The sequence below is a fragment of the Xenopus tropicalis genome, chromosome 9, assembly GCF_000004195.4.
Source record: "Xenopus tropicalis strain Nigerian chromosome 9, UCB_Xtro_10.0, whole genome shotgun sequence".
NCBI lineage: Eukaryota > Metazoa > Chordata > Amphibia > Anura > Pipidae > Xenopus > Xenopus tropicalis.
The window spans coordinates 51,970,016-51,991,513 of record NC_030685.2 but is presented as its reverse complement, the minus strand read 5'-3'; the positions used below and the strand labels follow the sequence as shown (position 1 = coordinate 51,991,513).

Below are 21,498 nucleotides of genomic sequence, written 5' to 3'. Positions count from 1 at the left end.
GGTCTTTGCGGCAGACAGCGCACATTTTGGAAGGAAGGTACTGCAGGCTGCAGTTGCTCACAAATAAGCCTCGCTTCCTCCCTCCCTAGTATATAGGGGACAGCTTTGGTATGTCCCCATGGTCCCTGTGTCCCACAGACATAACAGAGAAAAGGGGATTTTGTATTACTCACCGTAAAATCCTTTTCTCTCTGAAGTCTGTGGGACACAGGGCTTCCCTCCCTGGAAGCGAACTTCTGGTTTTCCTGATTCCGGGTTTTTTTATGTACATAGTTGAATTCAGTTCAATAGTTCCTGTTACCTCTCGTTGCTAGACAAAACTGAGCCTTAGGCAGCAAGGCAGAGGGGTATAGCACAGGAGGGAGGAGTCTTTTTACTTACAGTGTCCTGCCTCCTAGTGGTGGATGCTATACCCCATGGTCCCTGTGTCCCACAGACTTCAGAGAGAAAAGGATTTTACGGTGAGTAATACAAAATCCCCTTTTTACTTCTCAAGGGCACATTTTTCAAAATTTGTGACCAAACTGGATTGTGTTACTTCCACAGTTCAGAATGTTTTTTTCTTGGACATTTTTCTAATCACGAATTTTCATTTATTTTGAAGCAAGCTAATAATTCACTTTCCATCAATTTCTATGGCATCTCAGCAGGTGACATGAATTTGATTTTATGCAAAAGATTGCAAAAAAAGTGATTGCTTTGAGTAGAGTGTCTATTATATAGCAGTTATGAGTGTAATGTGTTGTTCATAGCTTTGTTCATAGTACAGTATTTACTGAAAGTAATTTTATGGACTTGTTTTTCTGTAACATGTTTACTTTCCTTTTTTCTTTAAGAAAACCTAGGTTCTGCTACTGCACTCCAGCAACTACAGAATATGGCTACTAAATTCAGCAAACTCTGCTATTTGATTGGCCAGCATTCTACCTCACTTGTTCACTTCCTACGTGGAGCAAAGGATGCTCGGAGCCTGTCTATTCTGGAGCATTCCAGTCTTTTCCTAGACAGCTATACAGAGTGAGTCTATTTGAATGCAGATAACTTGTTACACTAGAGGCAGTGGAAAATTGTGTTTGTTTTATAGTATTGCAAAAAAAAAAAAAATCTGCTGCTTTTAAGATGTTTTCAGATACATTTTAAATGGTTAGGAAAATCTACCATATTTATTAGTAATGCTGTTATTTCTGTTATAGTTATTATACTACGGTTATCAAATGACCAGGCAGACAGGGAAAGCAAACCTCTGCAGTGATGTTGTAGGTAGCTCAGTGATTTTCTAGCTTTACTACTACTCTTTAAAGGAAATTCTTTAAAAGTTTAGTTGGAAGTGTGTCTCTTCGTAAATAAGGAGATTTTTTTCTCAAAATACCGTAACTTTGCAGATTAGCGTTGTTTTGGTTTTTTTTAATTCCATTCCTATATCTTGAGAAATTTTGGCTAATGATTACTTCCCTAACTTAGAGGTTTGTTTGTTTGACTGTTCATTACATTTATTACCTGCTATTAGATGTTAGACATTTTGTTGCCCAGCAAATTAACATTTTGTCAGGTTTATATAAAGTAAGCTTTGCCACATTTCTTCACTTCATACTTTTGCACTTCAAGCTCATATAGCTCTTTTTATTTTCCTTTTTGGTTTGTATAATGGAAATATTCAGAACAAATTATTTTTCATTTCATTTTTTTTCCTCCAAAAATTCTTTGAATGTAGTATAAAGAATAGTGATAAATCTAAATCATCCAATGACCATCCAATGTCCAGTGGTTCCATCGAACTTACTCAGGAAGGTGTCATAGACAGGTGTTATTTTTTTTCAAAAGACATGACTGAAAGCTTGATTTTTTTTTTTTTAAATGTCAGCATAAGGATGTTAAAGAGGCATTGTAAATTGTTGACAAGCTTTGTTGCAAGCCCCATTCACTGCTTGTGTCAGTTTGGCAAAAAAATGTCCCTTTAACAATCCTACCATAGCAGTTTACAACAATTCATGTCATTTAAAACACCTGCCCAAATGATACCATTTTGACTAGATCACACTTGCACACTTCTGTGAGCTTCCACTAACACCTCCCTAATTAAATTCAATGGAACAGTCGTGATTGGATGTTGGTGACTGTATTACCATTAAGGCATGAATATGCCAGGGAATTCTCTGTCATGCTGATCTGAAGAAGCTGCTCAGGTGAGTGGTGAAACATTTTCAAGATTACACATAAAGTGCAGTTTTTTAAAGTTAGGGCTATGAGATTCAGTATATAACAACCTAAATGAATGCAATCCTTTTTAGACATTCTGTAAACGTATCAGTGGCTCCATCTGGTGTTTCAATTTTATCGCAACAGTCTGACCACAAGCTCATTAACACCTTCCAGAGGGTATCTTTTGTATTTTCTTAGTTAAAAGAAGCCAGATATGGGGTGTGACTTGATGGTAGAATAGTTAGTAACATTGGGGATGTGGCCAGAAGAATGGGCCATGGATGGCGTTCCTCATACCAGGGATAATTTCCTATCTTTCTTTATAGCCTGTATAGAGAGATTCCACAAGTCACTTATAGCATAGGTATTCCCCTGTACAAAGTGCAATCATACTGGACAATTTGGAGGCATAGTGGTATTTTAATGCCTTAATTTGTTAAAAATCCTTGTTTTATCATCTGTTGTCTGCAGGTATTGTACTTCTTTCTCCAATTTCCTAGTCATGGGAGGATTCACTGTTCTTTCCAAGCAGGCAATGTAAGTTCCTCCTATGTTGAAAGTACTGATTACAAAAACACCAGTGATTAGTGACATTCTAATACATATGGCCTACAAACAGTGACTGCTAGTTCTTTAAGCCAGGGCTGCACCAGACACCAACTTGGTTCAGTGGGATGTGGTTCACTACATTGAGGAGAACTGTATACAAAAGTTTGGGTTGCAGGTGGAAGTTAGTGTATCCTTAACATCAGTGGGGTCATGTAATAAAAGCCACTGGAGCTTGTTTACAAACACTGGGCATATGTGCAGTAACCCATAGAAACCAATAAGCGATTAGCGTTTTCAGTCAGCTGCAGGTTGGACATTTAAAGGAATCATTTGATTGGTTGCCATGGGTTACTACCCAGGTGCAAATTTGCCCAGTGTTTATAAATGACCCCCATTAAGTTTGCCCAGGTGCAGTAATCTATAGCCATGTATTAGTTACGTGTATTAAAGGAAACATCTTTTGGTTGCTGTGGGTTACTGCACCTGAGCAAACAATAAGTGCCTTCAATTGCCTATGGGTCAAATCTATTATCCCAGTTTAGTGAGATTGCCTATACCATTAGTGATTCTGCTGTCACCGGTTAGTGCCAGTCATAAAGCTCATCACTGAGAGAGCTACCTGCAGTTTTTTTTTTAATTGACTTTAATATATCTGACTGTAGCCATATGGGGGCCCTGAAAGCCATTTTCATTGCATATACAAAAATTTAACTATAACTATAAAAAGTGTAGATAAATCATTGATTTGCAACATTAATATTTATTATTGTTTCCTACAGCATCATGTGTGTTACATTTAGGACAGGGAAGATGCCATTAGTTTACACTGACAATTTGAAATTCTAATGTCATTGTGCAGCTGGAAAGGGAACTTCAATGTGTTTTCTTTTGACTTCATAAATAAACAATATCTTAACTTTCAGGGAATTCTTCAGCAAGAACCCGGAACATTTGCAGATTTTTTCTGAGGGAACAGAGGAGAGCATCTCTATAGCAGAGAAGTTGAATTCTTTCTTTTTCTCTCCGATGAGTAGATTGCAAGAATATGCCAGGCTGCTTCTAAAACTTGCAATGTGCTTTGAAGTGGTAAGGTGCTTGGCCAATATTATAGCTACATGTTTGCAGTAGGAAGGGCATATGCAGGTCTTACATTTCAATTTAGCAGCACTCGGACCCCGTCTTTTTATCTTTCTGGTCGCTCCTTAAAGTTGCGTCCTCTAGCTCCACCTCATTCCTTTGTGTTCCTTAAAGCTCTGTCTTAGGCCTTTTGCTTTTCACATTATACACTTCTTTTATAGGAAAACGTATTGTTTTGGGATTCAATATCACCTTTATGCAGATGATGAGCTTATTGCCTTTCTGATATATTTTCCTGGATATCACAGAACCACCTATTTCCCCACCCCACATCCAAGCCTTGCCAAATCCCATTGCCTATATACAACCTTACTTCAACTTAGAAGCAGCTAAAACTTTTTTTCTGACTTTTCTTTCCAACTTTGTCCCAAGATATCATCAACTCCAATCTATTTAAACACTGCTGCTAGCCTAATTTATCTATCCCAGCATTACAAATCAGCTGCTTCCCTATGCAAATCCCTCTTGATTTTCGTTTTAATCAACACTTGTATTGAAGGCCCTTTAAGGGGGTGGTTCACCTTCATAATGAAAGTATATATGGCTTCCATGTGATGTGCTTAAAGTACATTTTTGCAATATATATGCATTAATGGAAATAAAGGGTTCAGGAGATCCACCTCGCTAATTCCCAGCTAACCAAAAATAGTATTTCTAAAGACTGTTGAGCTGCATTTCTCAATCCTCCTTAGAGTCACGCAGGTTAGGCATAGCCTGCTTCAAGCATTGATGATGTCTAGTGAATAGGAGCAACATGTTGCTCACAAACCGCTGGTTATTAGACTGCAAGACTTTGCTCAAGATTCTGCCTGCCCATGAGCTGTCAGACTCTCCCCTAATCTCCAACCCTTCAATCACTCCCTAAAGATTTGCCTATTTAGAGTAGCATATTAATTCCATCTTGATGGATCAGAAATCAATTTATTATCAATAATTGACAATTATTTTCATCATCCTTATATGTTAAATGTTCCCTTTACATGTACCTTGTTAGATTGTAAGTTTTTTGTGAGTATGGGCCCAAAATGATTCCATTTTTATTCTGTAGCTATTTGTTAAATTATTGCAAGCTTGTTACAGATTAATATATGGTGCTCCATTACTTACTGGAGCTATATAAATATTTGATGATCATGATGAATTGTCTTCTGTGCGTTGCTTTTTTATATTCTTAATGGGAAGTAGGACAGGGTAAGAATATACCACCCTGCTTTAGTAAATTAGATTATTTGATGTTTTGGCAGAACGGCAGGGGGGTGCTCTGGCAACGTATATACTGTATGATATTAGCAGTATAATTACTGCTAACATGATAAAATAATTCATGTAATAGCTGTTATTTATATAGCATATTAGTACTTTTCAGAGATTATACATCACTGAGCTTGATTCACACAGCTGAGTTAGGTTGCACAACTTTTTGAAAGGTAAAAGGTTAGTTACCTGTGGAGCCACCATTTTTTATGGTACTCCTGGGATTTCAGGCAATACCAATTTGCCTACTCTCTATCTTTGTCTAACTCCTGCAAGGAACTCATTCATTGTAAAATTGCCCTTAACGTATGAAAGAAAAACTTGCATGCCAGGATACCCTTTGGAGAATTTTACCTTCTCCCTTTTATAACAAAATCCCTGTGATACCATGTCCCAATAAATAACTAACTAACTTACGGCGCTTTTTTTTTTTTTATTATTTAGTCCTCTCCAGAATACAAGAAACTGCAAGATTCCAGTTCAAGCTATGACTCTCTGGCCTTGCTAGTGAACAGAAAGAAGAAGGATGCAGAATACACACTAGGTTTCTGGAAGACCTTCCCTGGAAAGATGACGGCAAGTCCTACTTGAACAGATAAAGGAACTTTTTGCTACTTGAGAATCTAGTTTTATTGCCTTTATTGATGACCGTTTTTTGCCATTATGTATTTTGTATTTATTGTTGTACTTTGTATTTATCCATTATCTTTAACCCCCTGTTTGTATTAATGGATTCTACTGTACAGCGATGCGTACATAAGTAGCGCTTTATAAATAAAGATATACATACATATACAAGATATACATTATGTAAAATTTGAGAAAAAAAAATGGTTACAAACCCCATCCAAAGTTTTGTAGCTTATTCACGATGAAATATTTATTTTCGTGCAGACTGAATTGATTGAATCATCTTCTGCAAGTGATATCTTACTAAAATGCTACCTGTACAACTTACATTTTCCTTTGTGAGATTTTCTAGAATACCAGTTAAGAATTCCTAGACTTCTTGCTATATTGTTTGCATATATGGTTTGTTATTATTTTTGCAGGACTCCCTGAGAAAGCCAGATAGGCGCCTAATTTGTGACAGTAGTAACCGTGGCCTCTCCCTGCAGAATGCAGGACGTTTTTCTGTTAACTGGTTCATCCTGTTCAATGATGCTTTGGTGCATGCTCAGGTATGTTGCAGTATCAGTTGATCTGTTTGCTTCTTGCCTGGGGAAGATCCACTGGGTCTATTTTATTTTTAATTCAGAATAAATTTGCAGGCTGAATGTATGGTTTACAATTGTGTCTGTCTCTTATGACAAAATCTGGAGTGACAAAAGCGTAATGTGCTTGCCATTAACTGGCTGAAATACTATTTTTTTTTTTTTTTTTTTTAAACACATTTCTAAATGGAAATGCTTGTGTTGCACAATGTGCAGCACTGTACATGAGTATTTGGTACAATCATACTTGCCCCCATAGAGATTAGATTGGTACCAGGGTTATGGTAGATATAAGGGCCAGAATGCTAAGAAACTGACACAGCAGTCATCACTGAGAATTGGAGCCTTGATTTTTGTGCCCAAAAAACTAAGCCTGAAAACGAATATAGCTGCAAATTCTGTATTTTATGTGCCAAACTTACTTGTAACAGCAGAGAGGTTGAGTAGTCTAATAACAGTAATGACTTATGCCTTCAAAGTTGTCCATAGGAGCTCACAATTTTTTAGGTTATGTTTAAACTGTCAGTGACATTGCACACGCTTAATATGCTTTGTACAGCTGTTGAGACGTGAAGCTTTGGAGTGATCTTAATCAAGAATAAAAGAAACTGATGCTACAGACTGATAAATTCTAATGCAGGATACACTGGTCTCTGAACTGACTTGAAATGTGAATCTAAATTACTAATAAGCCTTGTATTATGACTTACCGTAAATATATCTTGTGTGTATAGTGCAGCACATTCCTCCAGCATTCACTTTTTATTTTATTGTTTTCTATCTAGTTTTCCACACACCACATTTTCCCCCTTTCTACAGTCTGGGTAGAGCCTTTGTCAGAAGAAGTTAATGGAGTGTGAGTATTAATAAATTAACCAAATAGGGGATGTTATTGTAAACAACTTTCCAGTATACATTAATTAACTATGTTTTGTGGTTTTAAAGTTATTTGTAAATGTAATTACAATTAAAAGCATGATTTGTCTGTCCCTTTCTGCACTGCTGGTTCTGTTGCAGACATCAGCCTGGCTTCAGCTTTATTGTTTCAAAGCCAGAACAAATAAAGGGTCCAATAGATACAGTTTTCAAAATCGGTTTTATTGACTGATACTTTAAAAATCACAGAAAAATGTCTTTACATTATCCAAGGCATTCTGCCTAGACCTCTGGGTGTTTTTAATATAATATATGTATATATATCTATATCAGGGGCTTTTACACTTACCTTGACTGAGGCTTTCTTCCTCAAAATACCATATTCTGGTGTGTTTGTACATTTGACACTCAATGTTTGTGGCTGTTAATATTTTTGCAGCCCAGAGACAGCCACACGTGGCCCAGTTTTGAAACACTTGCTCTGCTTTTGTACGGGTTAGTCCAATTTCGACCCTTTGTAAAAAGGTTCTTTAGTTAGAAAAAAAGTTAAATACAAAAGTGTTCCAGTAGTTTGAACTAAGTTGTTATTGGCTAATGAATGAAAGCAGTATATGAAGTGCACTAGTGAAAGCGTGTACGTTAGTTCCTGAATCTCATTAGAAAAGCTGAGGGCCACTCATGTGCACTGCTAATTTTGCACTGCTTTTTCCTTTTTATAGTCAAAATAAATAAATATAATATATATATATATATATATATAATATAATGTAATTAACCTATTGTTTCCAACATTTTAGAAGAATGTGCTAACAGTAGTGTGTGTTTTATTGTTGCAGTAACGGTCTGAAGATCACCACCCCAGAAGAGCAATTAACTCTAGTTTCTTCATCTCAACAGGAAAAGGTATGCTCAGAAAGTATATTATACCTACAGGTAGATTGGGTAATTTATGAATACTGAATCTGTTGGTACAAAATCTTATTCTAGCACTGCCTTTATTTAATAGGACTCATTTATGGCACAGTATGCATATGCAAAGCAACCATGTGTTTTCACCTCGTGAACATTCCATTAAAAGCTAGGAAACAATTGGATTGTGCTTTGTTCCTTACAGAGGCTTCCAAAATAATCAGAACATTTTGTTGTATTTTAGGCTAAATGGCTTTGGGCAATTAGTCAGGCAGTGGATCAGGCCTTGAAGGGTATTACTGAGCCACTTGCCCAATCAGGTGGAAGTGTACATCGGCAGGAACCCCCACTGTCACGCACTGCCAAGTATACTTTCTACAAAGATCTTCGGCTAAAAGATGCCAAGTATGAAGGCCGCTGGCTTTCTGGAAAACCACATGGCAGGTAATTAAAAACTCGTATTCAGAAAATCAAAACTAGTTTAGTTTGGGTAACTAACATTTAGTTAAATGCCTTTTTATTTTCTAGTTTTAAAGTTTCATATTTCACTTTCATGTCTCCCTAAAGCAGTACTGGTAGTGAGGTCACCAACTCTGAAAACTGTTCTAATATGATCCATTAGTTAATACATTTCTTACCTTCGGCCTTGTTGCATAATTCCTGAGTTTCAGTTATTCAATCAGCTGTTATAATTAATACAGCATTTACTAACATTCCATAGTTCCTGTTGAAAAATCTACCAACTGAAGTAGCAAATTGTATCAGTTCAGATCTACTCTTGAATCACTGCACTGCGGGACTGAAATACCAGAGAGGAACATTACAATTTTAACTTAAGTTTTAGAATAACAGTCAAAAATAGAAAGCAACTGGTGTACAATCTCAAATCACCTGAACTGAAAGAGTGTTTGGAAGGTAAACAACCCCTTTAAATGCTAAAAGTCTTATTTACAGTATACAGATCTCCAAAATAATTTGTTTCCAAGTATAACATACCATTATCTTGTAACGCAACTGTTTACAAAAATCCTAGGCTGCAGGACGAAATGCATATTGTGTTTTATAATGTGTTCCTGTAGTGGTTTTTTTTTTTTTTTGTAATAAATATCTTGGGATCTAGGTAGCCCTAAGGATCCAGATAGCACAGTCTCATTGGATAAGTTAGTAGGAAACCATGTCTATCTTAACCAGTGAGTTCTAATGTATTAAATTATAATAAATATTGTAATAAATATTATATTTATAAGTCAAACCTGACTAACAGGATTTATTTTTGTTAAAGCAGTTTTGTGTAGACTGTATAGGGCAGTACAAGACAAGGACAAAAGTCTTAATTGAAAAGCCATTAAAAATGAAAACCAATTGCAGATTGTCTCAGAATATCAATGGTTATGTAATTAAAAGTTAATTTAAAAGTTAACCCCTTTAACACATCTGTGAGCTTAAAGAAGAAGGGAAGGCTAATAAAGAGTTAATCTCAAGCTGCAGGCATACCTTCAGTTCTCTCATTAGTACCCTTAAGTCTCCCCATATTTCTCCCGTTCAGACGATCAGAAGCCTCATGGGAAAAAAAAAAACCACTGAGCTCTGTAAAGAAAATTCCCATAATGCCTCGCTCCTGCACCAAGAACTTTGTACATGTCCAGTTAGTAAGGCTATGAGGAAGCTTCCTGCTGATTGGCTCAGAACACACATTCCTAAGGGAAGGGAGGGAGTTTTTAGCATTCTTGAGGGAGGGGGGAGCAGGAGATAGGAGAGAGCTGTGCAGACTCTGGCACAGGAAAACAAAGAGACAAGAAATCCTGTTTCTTTTGAAAGAGAACTCAGTGCAGCTTTTCTGTAAGTGCTTATGGCTGTATTTACATAGATATTTCTGATAAAGCTTACTTAGTTTTTACATTTCCTTCTCCTTTAAACACCTGTTTTGGAAATACTTCTGTTATTGATTTGTTTTTCCTAAATGGTATGCACCAGAATAAATGTGGGCTGAACTTTAATCTGACTCATCTCATGCATATTTCAGGGGGACTCTGAGCTGGCCAGATGGAAGGATGTATTCTGGGACTTTTCGCAATGGCCTGGAGGATGGGTAAGGTGCCCCTATGAAAAATAGCAGGCACATTTTTTTAAATGAGCAGTAGATTTCGAGGCTTTACAATCATATTTTCTTTGCAGATATGGAGAATGCACAATCCCAAATAAAACTTTAAACAAGAATGATCGCTATGCGGGACACTGGAAAGATGGCAAAATGTGTGGCCATGGCACCTACTGGTAATTAATTTTGCATACAATATTTAAATGAAAAGCAACAGTCTTTGTTTTAGCTTCGGTACTTAAATGCTTCTGGCCACTCTCATATTTAATGTAAAAATGTAAGTCACCCTTTGTGCAAAGATGTTCTGGGGCTATGACACGCGACAGCAAGACAGTCCCTATGACGCACAAGAGAGCAAGACAGTCCCTATGACACACAAGAGAGCAGGGCAGCCCCTATAACACACAAGAGAGCAAGACAGTCCCTGTGACACACAAGAGAGCAAGACAGTCCCTGTGACACACAAGAGAGCAAGACAGTCCCTGTGACACACAAGAGAGCAAGACAGTCCCTGTGACACACAAGAGAGCAAGACAGTCCCTGTGACACACAAGAGAGCAAGACAGTCCCTGTGACACACAAGAGAGCAAGACAGTCCCTGTGACACACAAGAGAGCAAGACAGTCCCTGTGACACACAAGAGAGTAAGACAGTCCCTGTGACACACAAGAGAGTAAGACAGTCCCTGTGACACACAAGAGAGCAAGACAGTCCCTGTGACACACAAGAGAGCAAGACAGTCCCTGTGACACACAAGAGAGCAGGGCAGCCCCTATGACACACAAGAGAGCAAGACCGTCCCTTTGACCCACAAGAGAGCAAGACCGTCCCTGTGACCCACAAGAGAGCAAGACCGTCCCTGTGACGCACAAGAGAGCAAGACCCGTCCCTCTGACGCACAAGAGAGCAAGACCCGTCCCTCTGACGCACAAGAGAGCAAGACTGTCCCTATGACGCACAAGAGAGCAAGACCGTCCCTATGACGCACAAGAGAGCAAGACCGTCCCTATGACGCACAAGAGAGCAAGACCGTCCCTATGACGCACAAGAGAGCAAGACCGTCCCTATGACACACAAGGTGCAACAGCTACACATTAACCAAAGAGTTGTTCCTGTTTCAGGATATCTTTTTCACAATCAGTGAGACCACTTATACCTTATATTGATTTCATGTTTTTTGTGCACGTTCCAGTAAATGCCTGCTTTTCTTTGTAAGGTATGCAATTGGAGATGTCTATGAAGGGTGTTTTCAAGATAATATGAGGCATGGACATGGCCTTCTTAGGAGTGGAAAACTGACTTCCAATTCACCCAGCATATTCATTGGCGAATGGGTAATGGACAAAAAGTGTGGCTATGGAGTTTTTGATGATATCACAAGGTAAATATTTTTGGTACTGTAAAGCTTCTGTGTAATTAGCAATGGACCTTTCATATTATACTGTGAGAATTCTGCCATGTGCAAGTCTGGATATGTCGTGATGGAAGATTATGCATTGCTTTGCTAGATATATCACTAGCTAATATTTTTCAAGTAGATATTTTAGCACTCTTACTACACTCTGTGTTCAGGCTAACCTTTGATACTCGGAGTGTAACTGCATACTCAATAGTTTTCTGATTATGTAAGGTACTTTCTTCACTCTTGATTCTCGACTTTTTGGCAGGGGGCAGAAATTCATGGGAATGTGGCAAGATGATGCCCGGCAGGGTAACGGGCTAGTAGTCACACAGTTTGGCCTTTACTATGAAGGTGCCTTTAACCTTAACAGGATGATGGTGAGTACTGTTTGCTGTTAATACCATTACCTTTATTTACTTTAGCAAATGATCTTACCATATCTCCTTCAATCAGAAGTATCTTTAATTTTTTTTCTTTTTTAAAATAGCTTTTTACAGCCATATTAATTAAATTGAGATGGATACATCCTTGTATCTGGCAAAATCTGCTAAATCACTGTCAGCTGCATTCTTTGCATAGGGATGAACGGACAAAGATGAGCTAATTATATTGCTGTTGTGTTCTTTGTCCAGGGATGTGGGGTTTTACTATCTGAAGATGACACAGTTTACGAGGGAGAGTTCTCTGATGACTGGACTCTGAATGGGAAGGTAATAAAATAAATAGCTGTGTTCATAGAACACTAGCCAGTTAATACTTATGTCACATAATACTCTTGTGCTTCTTTGTACAGGGAGTTCTTACTATGTCGAATGGAGATTGTATTGAAGGGGTTTTCAGTGGAGAGTGGGGATCAGGCATAAAAGTCAGCGGCATGTTCTCTAAGCCAAACTTATTTGATGGGGAAACAGAGAAGGAAAAAAAATTGTAAGTATCTCTGTACACAAACAATATGCTGTTGTGAATTTTTTACGAAAACTAAACAAGTAGGAAGGTTAATATGCCAATCAGTAATGGGTTAATATGTCCTAATTAATGGAAACATAATACTTGCAATTATGGACTTGAAAAACAACAACTGTTTTGTATATCTCCTGGTGTTGAGTCAAACAATGTTTGTCCCATGTCTGAGAGATGCTTGGTGCATAATCTGTTGTCTAGTTAACTCTTGTGAACTTTTGTCAAAACAACTTGGACATGAAAGGGCAATGATTTATTAGAGGCTTTATAAGAGGTTTGCATGTGACCGAATGCCAGGATGTTTCTACAAAGGGATTTGGTTATAATAATGTATACATCCAAGTTATAAAGCTTGACTTATGGAATTAATGTGCTATAGATGCCTTGGTGTGTATGCAGACTCACCGGTACAATTTTTTTTTCTCTAAAAGAGTTCTAGAGAAATTTCTTTGAAATTTTGAAATATCAAGAAATTGCCATTTGCAATGAAGTACTGGCTTGATTATGGTCAGATGCCTCTGGCAAAGATCAAGAGACCAACAGTTAACTACAAACACTTTTCTTTACCCACATTGAAGCCTCTTTTTTGGTCTTAGTGTAAGTAGGGTGCAAGTTATACACACATCCTTATTCTACCTACCTTTATACATGAGGCTCAAGGCGCTGGCAGTCATGTGCTAGGGAGCCTTATTTTTAACAACTGCTTTGACCTGGTGACCCTTGCATGTACCATTTATTACATGCAATTAGTGGCATTAGATGTACTCCCATGTCCCAGCCACATGCCACCCCTTCTCTCAAAGCCACTACTCTTCTTTCTATTGCTTCATTTTACACCTGTTTGCGGTGGCCACATTTACTGTGTAATTCTAAAAAAGAGTATGGTATTGTGGGTATAGAAACACGGTTGTTTTTTTGCATTCCCTTTAATAAATAAGCCTGTAGTCTGTAGTTATTAGTAAATATGAAAGTTATTGCATTTAAATTAAAAGCAAACCATACAGTTTACTTTGTTTAGGTAGTTATTGAAAAACCAAAAGTTCATGACATGCTTCTTAAAGAATGGGCACTTTATGCCATTATAAAATGGCATAATTGGTGCTAAGTGTCCTCTGTGTAGTCTCTAGTTATTTTACCAGTACATACACTATTATAGGTTTTGGTGACAGAGCTTTCTTTGCAGAAAACTGGGCCATCTTGTTGTGGCAGCTGATGAGAAATGGAAAGCAATATTCGATGAGTGCTGGTGCCATCTAGGGTGTGAGATTCCTGGGCAAGGAGATACACAGAAAGCTTGGGACAACATTGCTGTGGCACTAACTACTGGCAGATGGCAACAGAAAGACAGGTCAGTAGGACATGACTTGACTTTGTGTGACCTGAAAAAACATATTATTTCTGAATTGTTCATCCCCACTTGGTTGTTTGTGCTTTGCTGTTTATGCTCAGTGTGACCATTGATCCACTGCTGCCCTTACTTATTTTGCCTTCTGTCTCCTAGCCCAGAGAACAAAAGACGCTCACAAAACCATACCTTGGAGAGTTTGGAGCTTATTCCTCAGCACCTCAGCCCATTTAACATGGACAAATATGACAAGATAAAGATGTATCTTATCAATGTAATGTTTTCTTTTGCCTTTGTGTATGTTTGTGTTCATTTACTGCACATATTCATTAAAAACCAGTACCCACATTTTCACACAGGCAACAAAGAAATGGAGGGGGCTGTTCACCTTTAAATTGATTTTAGTATGATGTAGAGCAGTGTTGTCCAACTGGTGGCCCACGGGCTGAATCTGGCCCGTAGTTCCATCTGTCTGGCTCTTGTTACTGCTTACCTTTGTGTAAGCTTTTAATGTCATCAGTACTGAGATTAACTGGCCCCCTGCATTTTTAATTGATAACAGCCGTAAATGCCTGCATTGTTCACACTTATAATCCCCTGTTCTGTTCACACCTGTAAGATCCTGCGTTGGTCACACCTGTAAACGTCAGACTGTAAGCTACCACATTGTTCCCTTGTTCACACCTCAGACTGCAGGAGCAGTGCAAGAATTGTGAAGGAAGAAAGGAGGAGGCATACGGATTTAAGGGTGTGGCTTAATATTACATATAAACTTTTTTCACATATGAGTGAAGGGTGATATCCCTGCAGCGAGCAACAATTATTTGGGTTTTTTTTTGGTGTTCTACCACCATGAATATTGACATGATCTTAAAAGCTCTTGTGATAACATGGGTGTGGCTTGAAGTTTAAAAAAGGTGAGTGGTCAAAACAGGTTTGCATTATCGGCCCTCTACCACTTAGGCATGAAAAATTACAGCCCTCGGTGCCACAGAAGTTGGACAGCACTGATTTAGAGAATGCTATTCTGAGAGTTTGCAATTGGACTTCGTTTTTTTATTATTTGCAGCTTTTTAATTACTTAGCTTTTTGTTCAGTGGCTCTCCAGTTTAAAATTTTGGAAGCCATCTAGTTGCTAGGGTCTAATTTAACCTAGCAACCAGGCAGTGATTTAATTGGAAAACAAATCTGAATACAGCAGGGCCTAAATAGAAAGTTAAGTTGCGTAATAAAAAACAATTACAATAAAATTGCAGACAAAGAGCAATAGTTTTTTGCCTGTTGGGGTCAGTGACCCCCATTTAAAAGCTTTAAAGAGTCAGATGTGGATGACAAATAAATAAAAAGATCAGTTGAAAAGTTGCCTTTCTATTGCATTCCAAAAGTTAATTTGAAGGTGAACCGCTCCTTTAAACCTCCTCTGGTGGTGTCCATACTTGTTATAAGTGCCATGATGAAATACATGGGTACAACTCTCTCTTACTACAACCCTTGCATAAGAGACCTACAATGTCTTGATGTGATTTCAGCAACTGGAATAGCTTGACCATTTTCCACAAACAAAGGACAACTTTACTTTTGTTTAAAATAATTTATCATCTTTATCACCTAGATAATGTTATTTCTACATCACAAGCACCATGTGTGTTGCCATTAATAGTTGCTTATTCCTGCAGCTCTGTGTATTCATATGGGCATTTAACCTCTCAGTGATATCAAGCATGTATTAGATAATAACTATGGGAAATAATATACCCCCTAGAGTAAAAAATAAGGATATTACATTTCATTGATGAGTTCCATAACCAAAGGCTAAATGCTTTTATATAGGTCATGCAGCTCCAAGGTGATTTATAATATACTCATATTTTACAACAGGGTACAATATTTGTTATAATACACAAGTTTATGAATGTGTATTAAAAAAATACAATAATATATATGCATGAACTGTAGTTCTAATGACAGAAACCATGACTTGTTTTTGAATTTTTACATACGCTAAACCTTTGTCGGTGCATGGTCTTAGGCTTGTGAGACACCAGTGCATCCTCTGGGAAAGCTTGTGGAGACCCTGGTAGCAGTGTACAGAATGACTTATGTTGGTGTTGGAGCCAATCGGAGACTTTTAGAAGAGGCAGTAAGAGAGATCAAGTCTTACTTGAAACGTATCTTCCAGCTGGTGAGGTAAGACTACATGTTCTGATCAACTAATTTTCAAAAATATTTTCACTGCTCCATGATCACTGTCTCCAGATTGCCTGCAATTAATTCCCATGTGTGGCAATTAAGCCCCTACAAACTAAGTAGCAGTTAATGTTTTTATGGGTTCCAGTTTTAGTTAAGAACACTTGGCCTTGCTTTGCTTTGGCACGGTTGGCCTTGCCTTTCCTGCTCTGCACAGGTTTGCATCCACACCATTTTTAAATAAAGACCCATTGCATCCAGTTGCAGCCTAGTCAGACTGTCCTAGTTAAAGGCAAATCTGTTTTACTCATAGTTTTAACCAACTGCATACTGCAAATTGCTACAAAGCATGGTTTTGCCACACTTTGTTGGCATTCCAGCAGCCAGATGGGAACAGCAGTGTACCAATCCAAACCTCACTGTAGAATTGCAGTCTTGGTAATGCATAGCTAACTTTTATGATAATGTAGAGTTTGACTTAATTTTCTCATATGTATCTAATAAACTTATCAGACTGGCTATTTTCCTCTAAAGGTTTCTTTTTCCTGACCTTCCTGAGGAGGGCAGCATGATCCAGCTGTTACCAGCTCCAAAAGATTCACCAGAAAAGATCCATATTTGTAATGGAGGGACAGATTCCATTCCAGATTCTCCAGAACCAGGGTAAGTTACACACAAACATATATCCTGAGATATACCAGAAAATAAATATATAAGACCATTAGCAACAAGCATCATTTAATGTCTCAATTGATTTCACACAAAAAAAACACTTATCTGCTATCATGGGAAGCAGCAAATAATGTGTCTGAATTTGCATCCTTTAAAATACCTGAAACATCATCTACCAGTGGTGTTCAAAAAGTACTGCTCATTGCCTGCCTGAGAGCAACCACCCCCTATATTTATTGAATGGAGAATCATAGGGTAAAAAGACAATTTCAGAAGACAAGTTCAGTTGCCTGTTGTGACCCTGAAAACCTTGCACTCTGAGGCGTTAGTGAGTGTTTAGTAGTTTGTGGGAAGTAAATAGTTATTAATCATCACTTGGGATTTATTTAGCCCAAAACCCACAAATAATGTTAACTGTCTGCATCCTTTAAAGAGCACCAGAATCAGATCTGATACCAGCTTTGGTGTTTGGTTTTTTAGAATGAAAATGCCTTCAACTAAGGGGACCTTCAAGTTCCTTTAAAGATGTTTCTCTTTCTCATATGCAAAATGACAGCATAGCCCCCAAAGATGTGAAATACTGTATCTAATTGGGCACGCTTTAGCAACCTGACCACAGGGAACCTTGTAATTAGTTTTGCTTATTACTACAGTTAATACTTGTAGGTCTGCAGTTCCCCCAGGCGATGACTGCTGGCTTCCATTGAATTTTATGTTTATCAAGGTCATAGGGAGAGAGGCGAGATGTTACACCCTTGTAACCCTTTCACACCAAGTGCTACATGGTACAGGTTTTTTCAACTGTAACTGGGCATACTAGTAAATATTTGGTGCTCTGCATAAAAAACAAAATAATCCTTTCCCTTATACAGCTGAATTATATATATATATATATATATATATATATATATATATATATATATATATATATATATATATATATAATTATGAGATCAATGAGAGTTCTGCTACCCATTCACTGCAGTGTGGTGTTTCTCTGCAGATACGTAGTCACTAGCTCTGGATTGCTTCTTCCTGTACTGCTGCCAAGACTCTACCCTCCTCTTTTCATGCTGTATGCTTTGGAGCATGAGAAAGATGAAAATGCCTACTGGGACTGTGTCCTTCGTCTGAACAAACAGCCAGACATTGCATTACTTGCGTTTTTGGGAGTACAGAAGTAAGTCATACAAGAAACCTGATGATTCAGCTCAATTTATATATGGACTCGATCCAGAAGTGTACAATTTATTTTTGCTAGCTGAAAAGGCATAGGACCCATTTAGCAAGGGTGCATAGCATTCAAAGCAAGTGACTGTGATCCAGTGTGACCATGTTGCTAAATATGGGGAATATGAGTAGGAAATAGCTTGTTAATCAAGGGTTTGCATTTCATGCTCGTGGCTCTGTAAACATCACTACCCTACTACAAATAGCAAGCACAGCACAGTTCTTGGCCATGGTTCTCAACACAGGTTTGGCCATGGTGTCTTAGGTGTGCTGTATAGTACATAGAGAAAATACATGTACACAGTTCCATAGGGGCACTCTGCAGCTGAGTGTAAGCAATGAACCTTTCAGCTAGCCAGGTTAAAAATGGAGTAGAGTAGTTTTGGGATTACTATGTTTCAGAATGGCTACAATTCTGAATCCAACAATTCGCCAGCTAAAACCTGCCGTGATCATGTAAAAATCGATGTCAGGTGTCCCTTCCCTGGAGGATACTTCTTGTGCTTTGAAACTTTAGAGGTTTCGGATTTTTGACGCTGTTTTTTGTGCGTCAATTCGAAAAAGTACAGGTTGCGGTATGACAATTAAAAAAAAAAAATGCAACTTCCTGTGCAGACTTTTTTAGTTCAAACTTTTAAGTTAATGTAAGACATTCATGGATATGAGTTTATTCAAATTTTTCAAAATAATAAAAAATGGCAAATGTAGAGTTTTAGTAAATGTACCATTTTGATCTCGTTTTTTTTTTTCCCCATTGTGGCAGCAAATTCTGGCCAACCACCATTAACTTCCTTGGTGAGACCAAGCAGGTAAGAAAGAATACATGTATAGAGATAGATTGATCATAATCCCAAAAAAGGTTTTCCCCTCAAATTATCTTACATTTAAGAAATCCTGGGCACTGATTAGTTTATTATTTCCCATGTCCGTTTTCTTGTGACCAAAGAAATTAATTTATAGTTAAGCAGCTTTCCCATAGGTTTATGTTGAATGGATTAACTAATCCATCTCAAGCATTTTTATCAAGCTAATTCTTCTGTGGTGTGCCTCATTAGATGGAATGGTTTTCGGCAACTCTAAGCTCTAAAGGTGTTTGTTTCACTTTCAGTTGAAACTGTTTCTGTTTCTCCTGTGCTGTTGCATTTTCTTTAGATTCCCAATGTACAGATCCCCCTGCAATATCTTTGCTTAAAAAAGTCACATCAAAGGGGGGAGATTGTACACTGGTAAACTTATCTACCTCACAAGGAGCAAACATGGAGTAACTTCCTTTTGCCCTATTCAGATAAAGAAATAAGTATATATTTTTGTGATTAAAACAATAGGCAAGAAATATATTCAGCCCAAGCTTTAATCTGAGTTCATGTTGAGCAAGGGGGCATTCTGCCCCTTCAGTATACCTCACCTCTAATAGCTCCCTTACAAAAATCCTCAGTTCCCACAATAACACATCGTCCTTCCCACATTGATAATCCTAACTCAGGTAATTCATATATCTTGTCATTATCATTATAATTAATAGCTCTTTTAGCTCACACGACCTTGATTTGCCTATTTCATTGGTTTATCTGTTATTTGCAGTCGTGCATTGCTGCAGAACATGTTGAAATTTAATGATACTGTTTATCCATTGTTAATAAAGAGCTAGCATGCTTCTACTGTACTTTTATTTATTTATTTATTCTTTCTTAATTTAAGGTCTTGACAAGCACAAAAGACTCCTGTTTTGCTTCTGCAGTTGAATGCCTGCAACAGATCAGGTAATGAGCAGACAGGAATTTGTCTGAAGCAAACTTATGCTTTGCCAATTGGTACAGACTAGGTGAGTTAGGGTAATATTGTTGGGCAGTGCTTGGAGTAAACTCACAGCTGAGGTCTATGGAAGTAGTGATGTGCAGGCTGGCCTGAAACCTGCTGGACTCTTGGGTTTATCTGCAGGTCATGTGGGTTCAGATTGGCTCAGCGTATCTTTATTGGGTTGTGGCAGAATTCTGCACATGGCCCACTCTTTTTGGTTATGTGTATACTTGTCTGCCCCAACCCCCCTGGTGACATCAGAGATAGGCTGGTTAGGTGCCAGTATATAAATGATGGTGGGTCGGGCTGGGTTTAGGTTGGGAGTGGACAGGTTAGGGTCAGTTGTCGGTTGGCTTTTTGCTGACCCCACTAGTTTCCCAGGCAGCTTTTATTAGCCTGTCCTTCCTCTTGTTCTTGCAGATAACTATGGAAAGGTTTCTGTATGTTGTTATAGTAGTTTTAAACCCAAATAAAGGTTTTGCTTGTTAAAAATAAATTTTAATTAAATTCAATATGCAAGGCATTGTGGGATTGGAGCCTTGGTTGAATGAGTGCAGCATTGTTCCAGTGTTTCATGTAGTCAGAACAGCAGTGCAGTAAAAAGATACAGACAAATACAGCATTCAGTAGCAAATACCTTTACCAATATCTTTAACGTCTATGAGCATTTGTAATTAATATACATTGGGAAGCTGCTTTGAATTAGATTTGTATTCATTATGCCTTTTTATATTTTGGTTTATAACTCCTTTAAACATGCTTACACTGTGTTTTGTTACGTAGTCTTATATGAGGGAGACAGTTTTCTATGTTAGCTAGAGATAGTTGAACCGTATTGCCTGCCTTTTTTCAGCACAAGGTTTACTCCATCAGACAAACTAAAGGTTATCCAGCAAACATTTGAAGAGATTACACAAGAAGTACAAGGAATGCTCAAGGAAGATTTCCTTTGGTCTATGGATGAACTTTTCCCGCTGTTTCTTTATGTTGTTCTTCGTGCCAGGTTTGTAAAATCACTTAAACTTGCTCTTATATTCAAGAATATAAAATGAACGTCTAAATGGTTTTCTGTTATTTTCTCAAAGGATCAGAAATCTAGGTTCTGAAGTGCACCTTATAGAGGACTTGATGGATCCATATCTTCAGCACGGAGAACAGGGGATTATGTTTACAACTCTAAAGGTAAAGAGAGAACATGAAACCCGTACTTGTGAATGGTGCTTTACCTCTAATAGTAATATAAGTTTATGGGTGTAGAAACTTTGCACTTTTGTTTTGTTTATGTTCTTTGATTAACCAACATGGATTTAAAGACATGCATTACATATAAATAAGGCAAAAGTTAGGCATTATTCAGAACCCCCCACTTTACAGAACTACAACTATTGGAATTCCATTCAATTGGAATATGGGATGGTGCTGGGATTTGTAATTCTAGAAAATGACTGTTAAAGGATTCCTGTTTAAGAAGCAGATCATTGTTTCCAGGTTTATATTTTTCCCTTGAACTTTTAGCAGCTGCACTCATCCCATTTATCTAAATGGCAATCGCTTTGTTGCACACTGGGTTAAGGCGACTGTCACTGAAAATTGTAAAAGGCAGTATTTTTTAATGACAGTTGCCTGAACCATGAGTGCACCACAAAGGTCCAGGCAATTGCTATTGAGA

The 21,498-nt window shown here is 37.8% G+C and overlaps 1 protein-coding gene across 1 annotated transcript in view; it reads left to right on the top strand.

The window, feature by feature from the left end:
* als2 (ALS2, alsin Rho guanine nucleotide exchange factor) overlaps positions 1–21,498 on the top strand; it is a 45,308-nt gene that overhangs the window by 21,923 nt on the left and 1,887 nt on the right. The window contains exons 12-34 of the mRNA XM_004917755.4: positions 837–1,017; positions 2,671–2,736; positions 3,672–3,834; positions 5,584–5,715; positions 6,192–6,320; positions 7,139–7,209; positions 8,066–8,132; positions 8,383–8,582; positions 10,162–10,227; positions 10,314–10,412; positions 11,453–11,617; positions 11,904–12,015; positions 12,271–12,348; positions 12,432–12,565; positions 13,782–13,946; positions 14,100–14,217; positions 15,973–16,130; positions 16,665–16,793; positions 17,806–17,982; positions 18,796–18,841; positions 19,731–19,792; positions 20,683–20,832; positions 20,915–21,011. Of these exons, the coding sequence (XP_004917812.2) occupies positions 837–1,017; positions 2,671–2,736; positions 3,672–3,834; positions 5,584–5,715; positions 6,192–6,320; positions 7,139–7,209; positions 8,066–8,132; positions 8,383–8,582; positions 10,162–10,227; positions 10,314–10,412; positions 11,453–11,617; positions 11,904–12,015; positions 12,271–12,348; positions 12,432–12,565; positions 13,782–13,946; positions 14,100–14,217; positions 15,973–16,130; positions 16,665–16,793; positions 17,806–17,982; positions 18,796–18,841; positions 19,731–19,792; positions 20,683–20,832; positions 20,915–21,011 (2,765 nt within the window). The remainder of the gene's footprint in view (positions 1–836; positions 1,018–2,670; positions 2,737–3,671; positions 3,835–5,583; positions 5,716–6,191; positions 6,321–7,138; positions 7,210–8,065; positions 8,133–8,382; positions 8,583–10,161; positions 10,228–10,313; positions 10,413–11,452; positions 11,618–11,903; positions 12,016–12,270; positions 12,349–12,431; positions 12,566–13,781; positions 13,947–14,099; positions 14,218–15,972; positions 16,131–16,664; positions 16,794–17,805; positions 17,983–18,795; positions 18,842–19,730; positions 19,793–20,682; positions 20,833–20,914; positions 21,012–21,498) is intronic.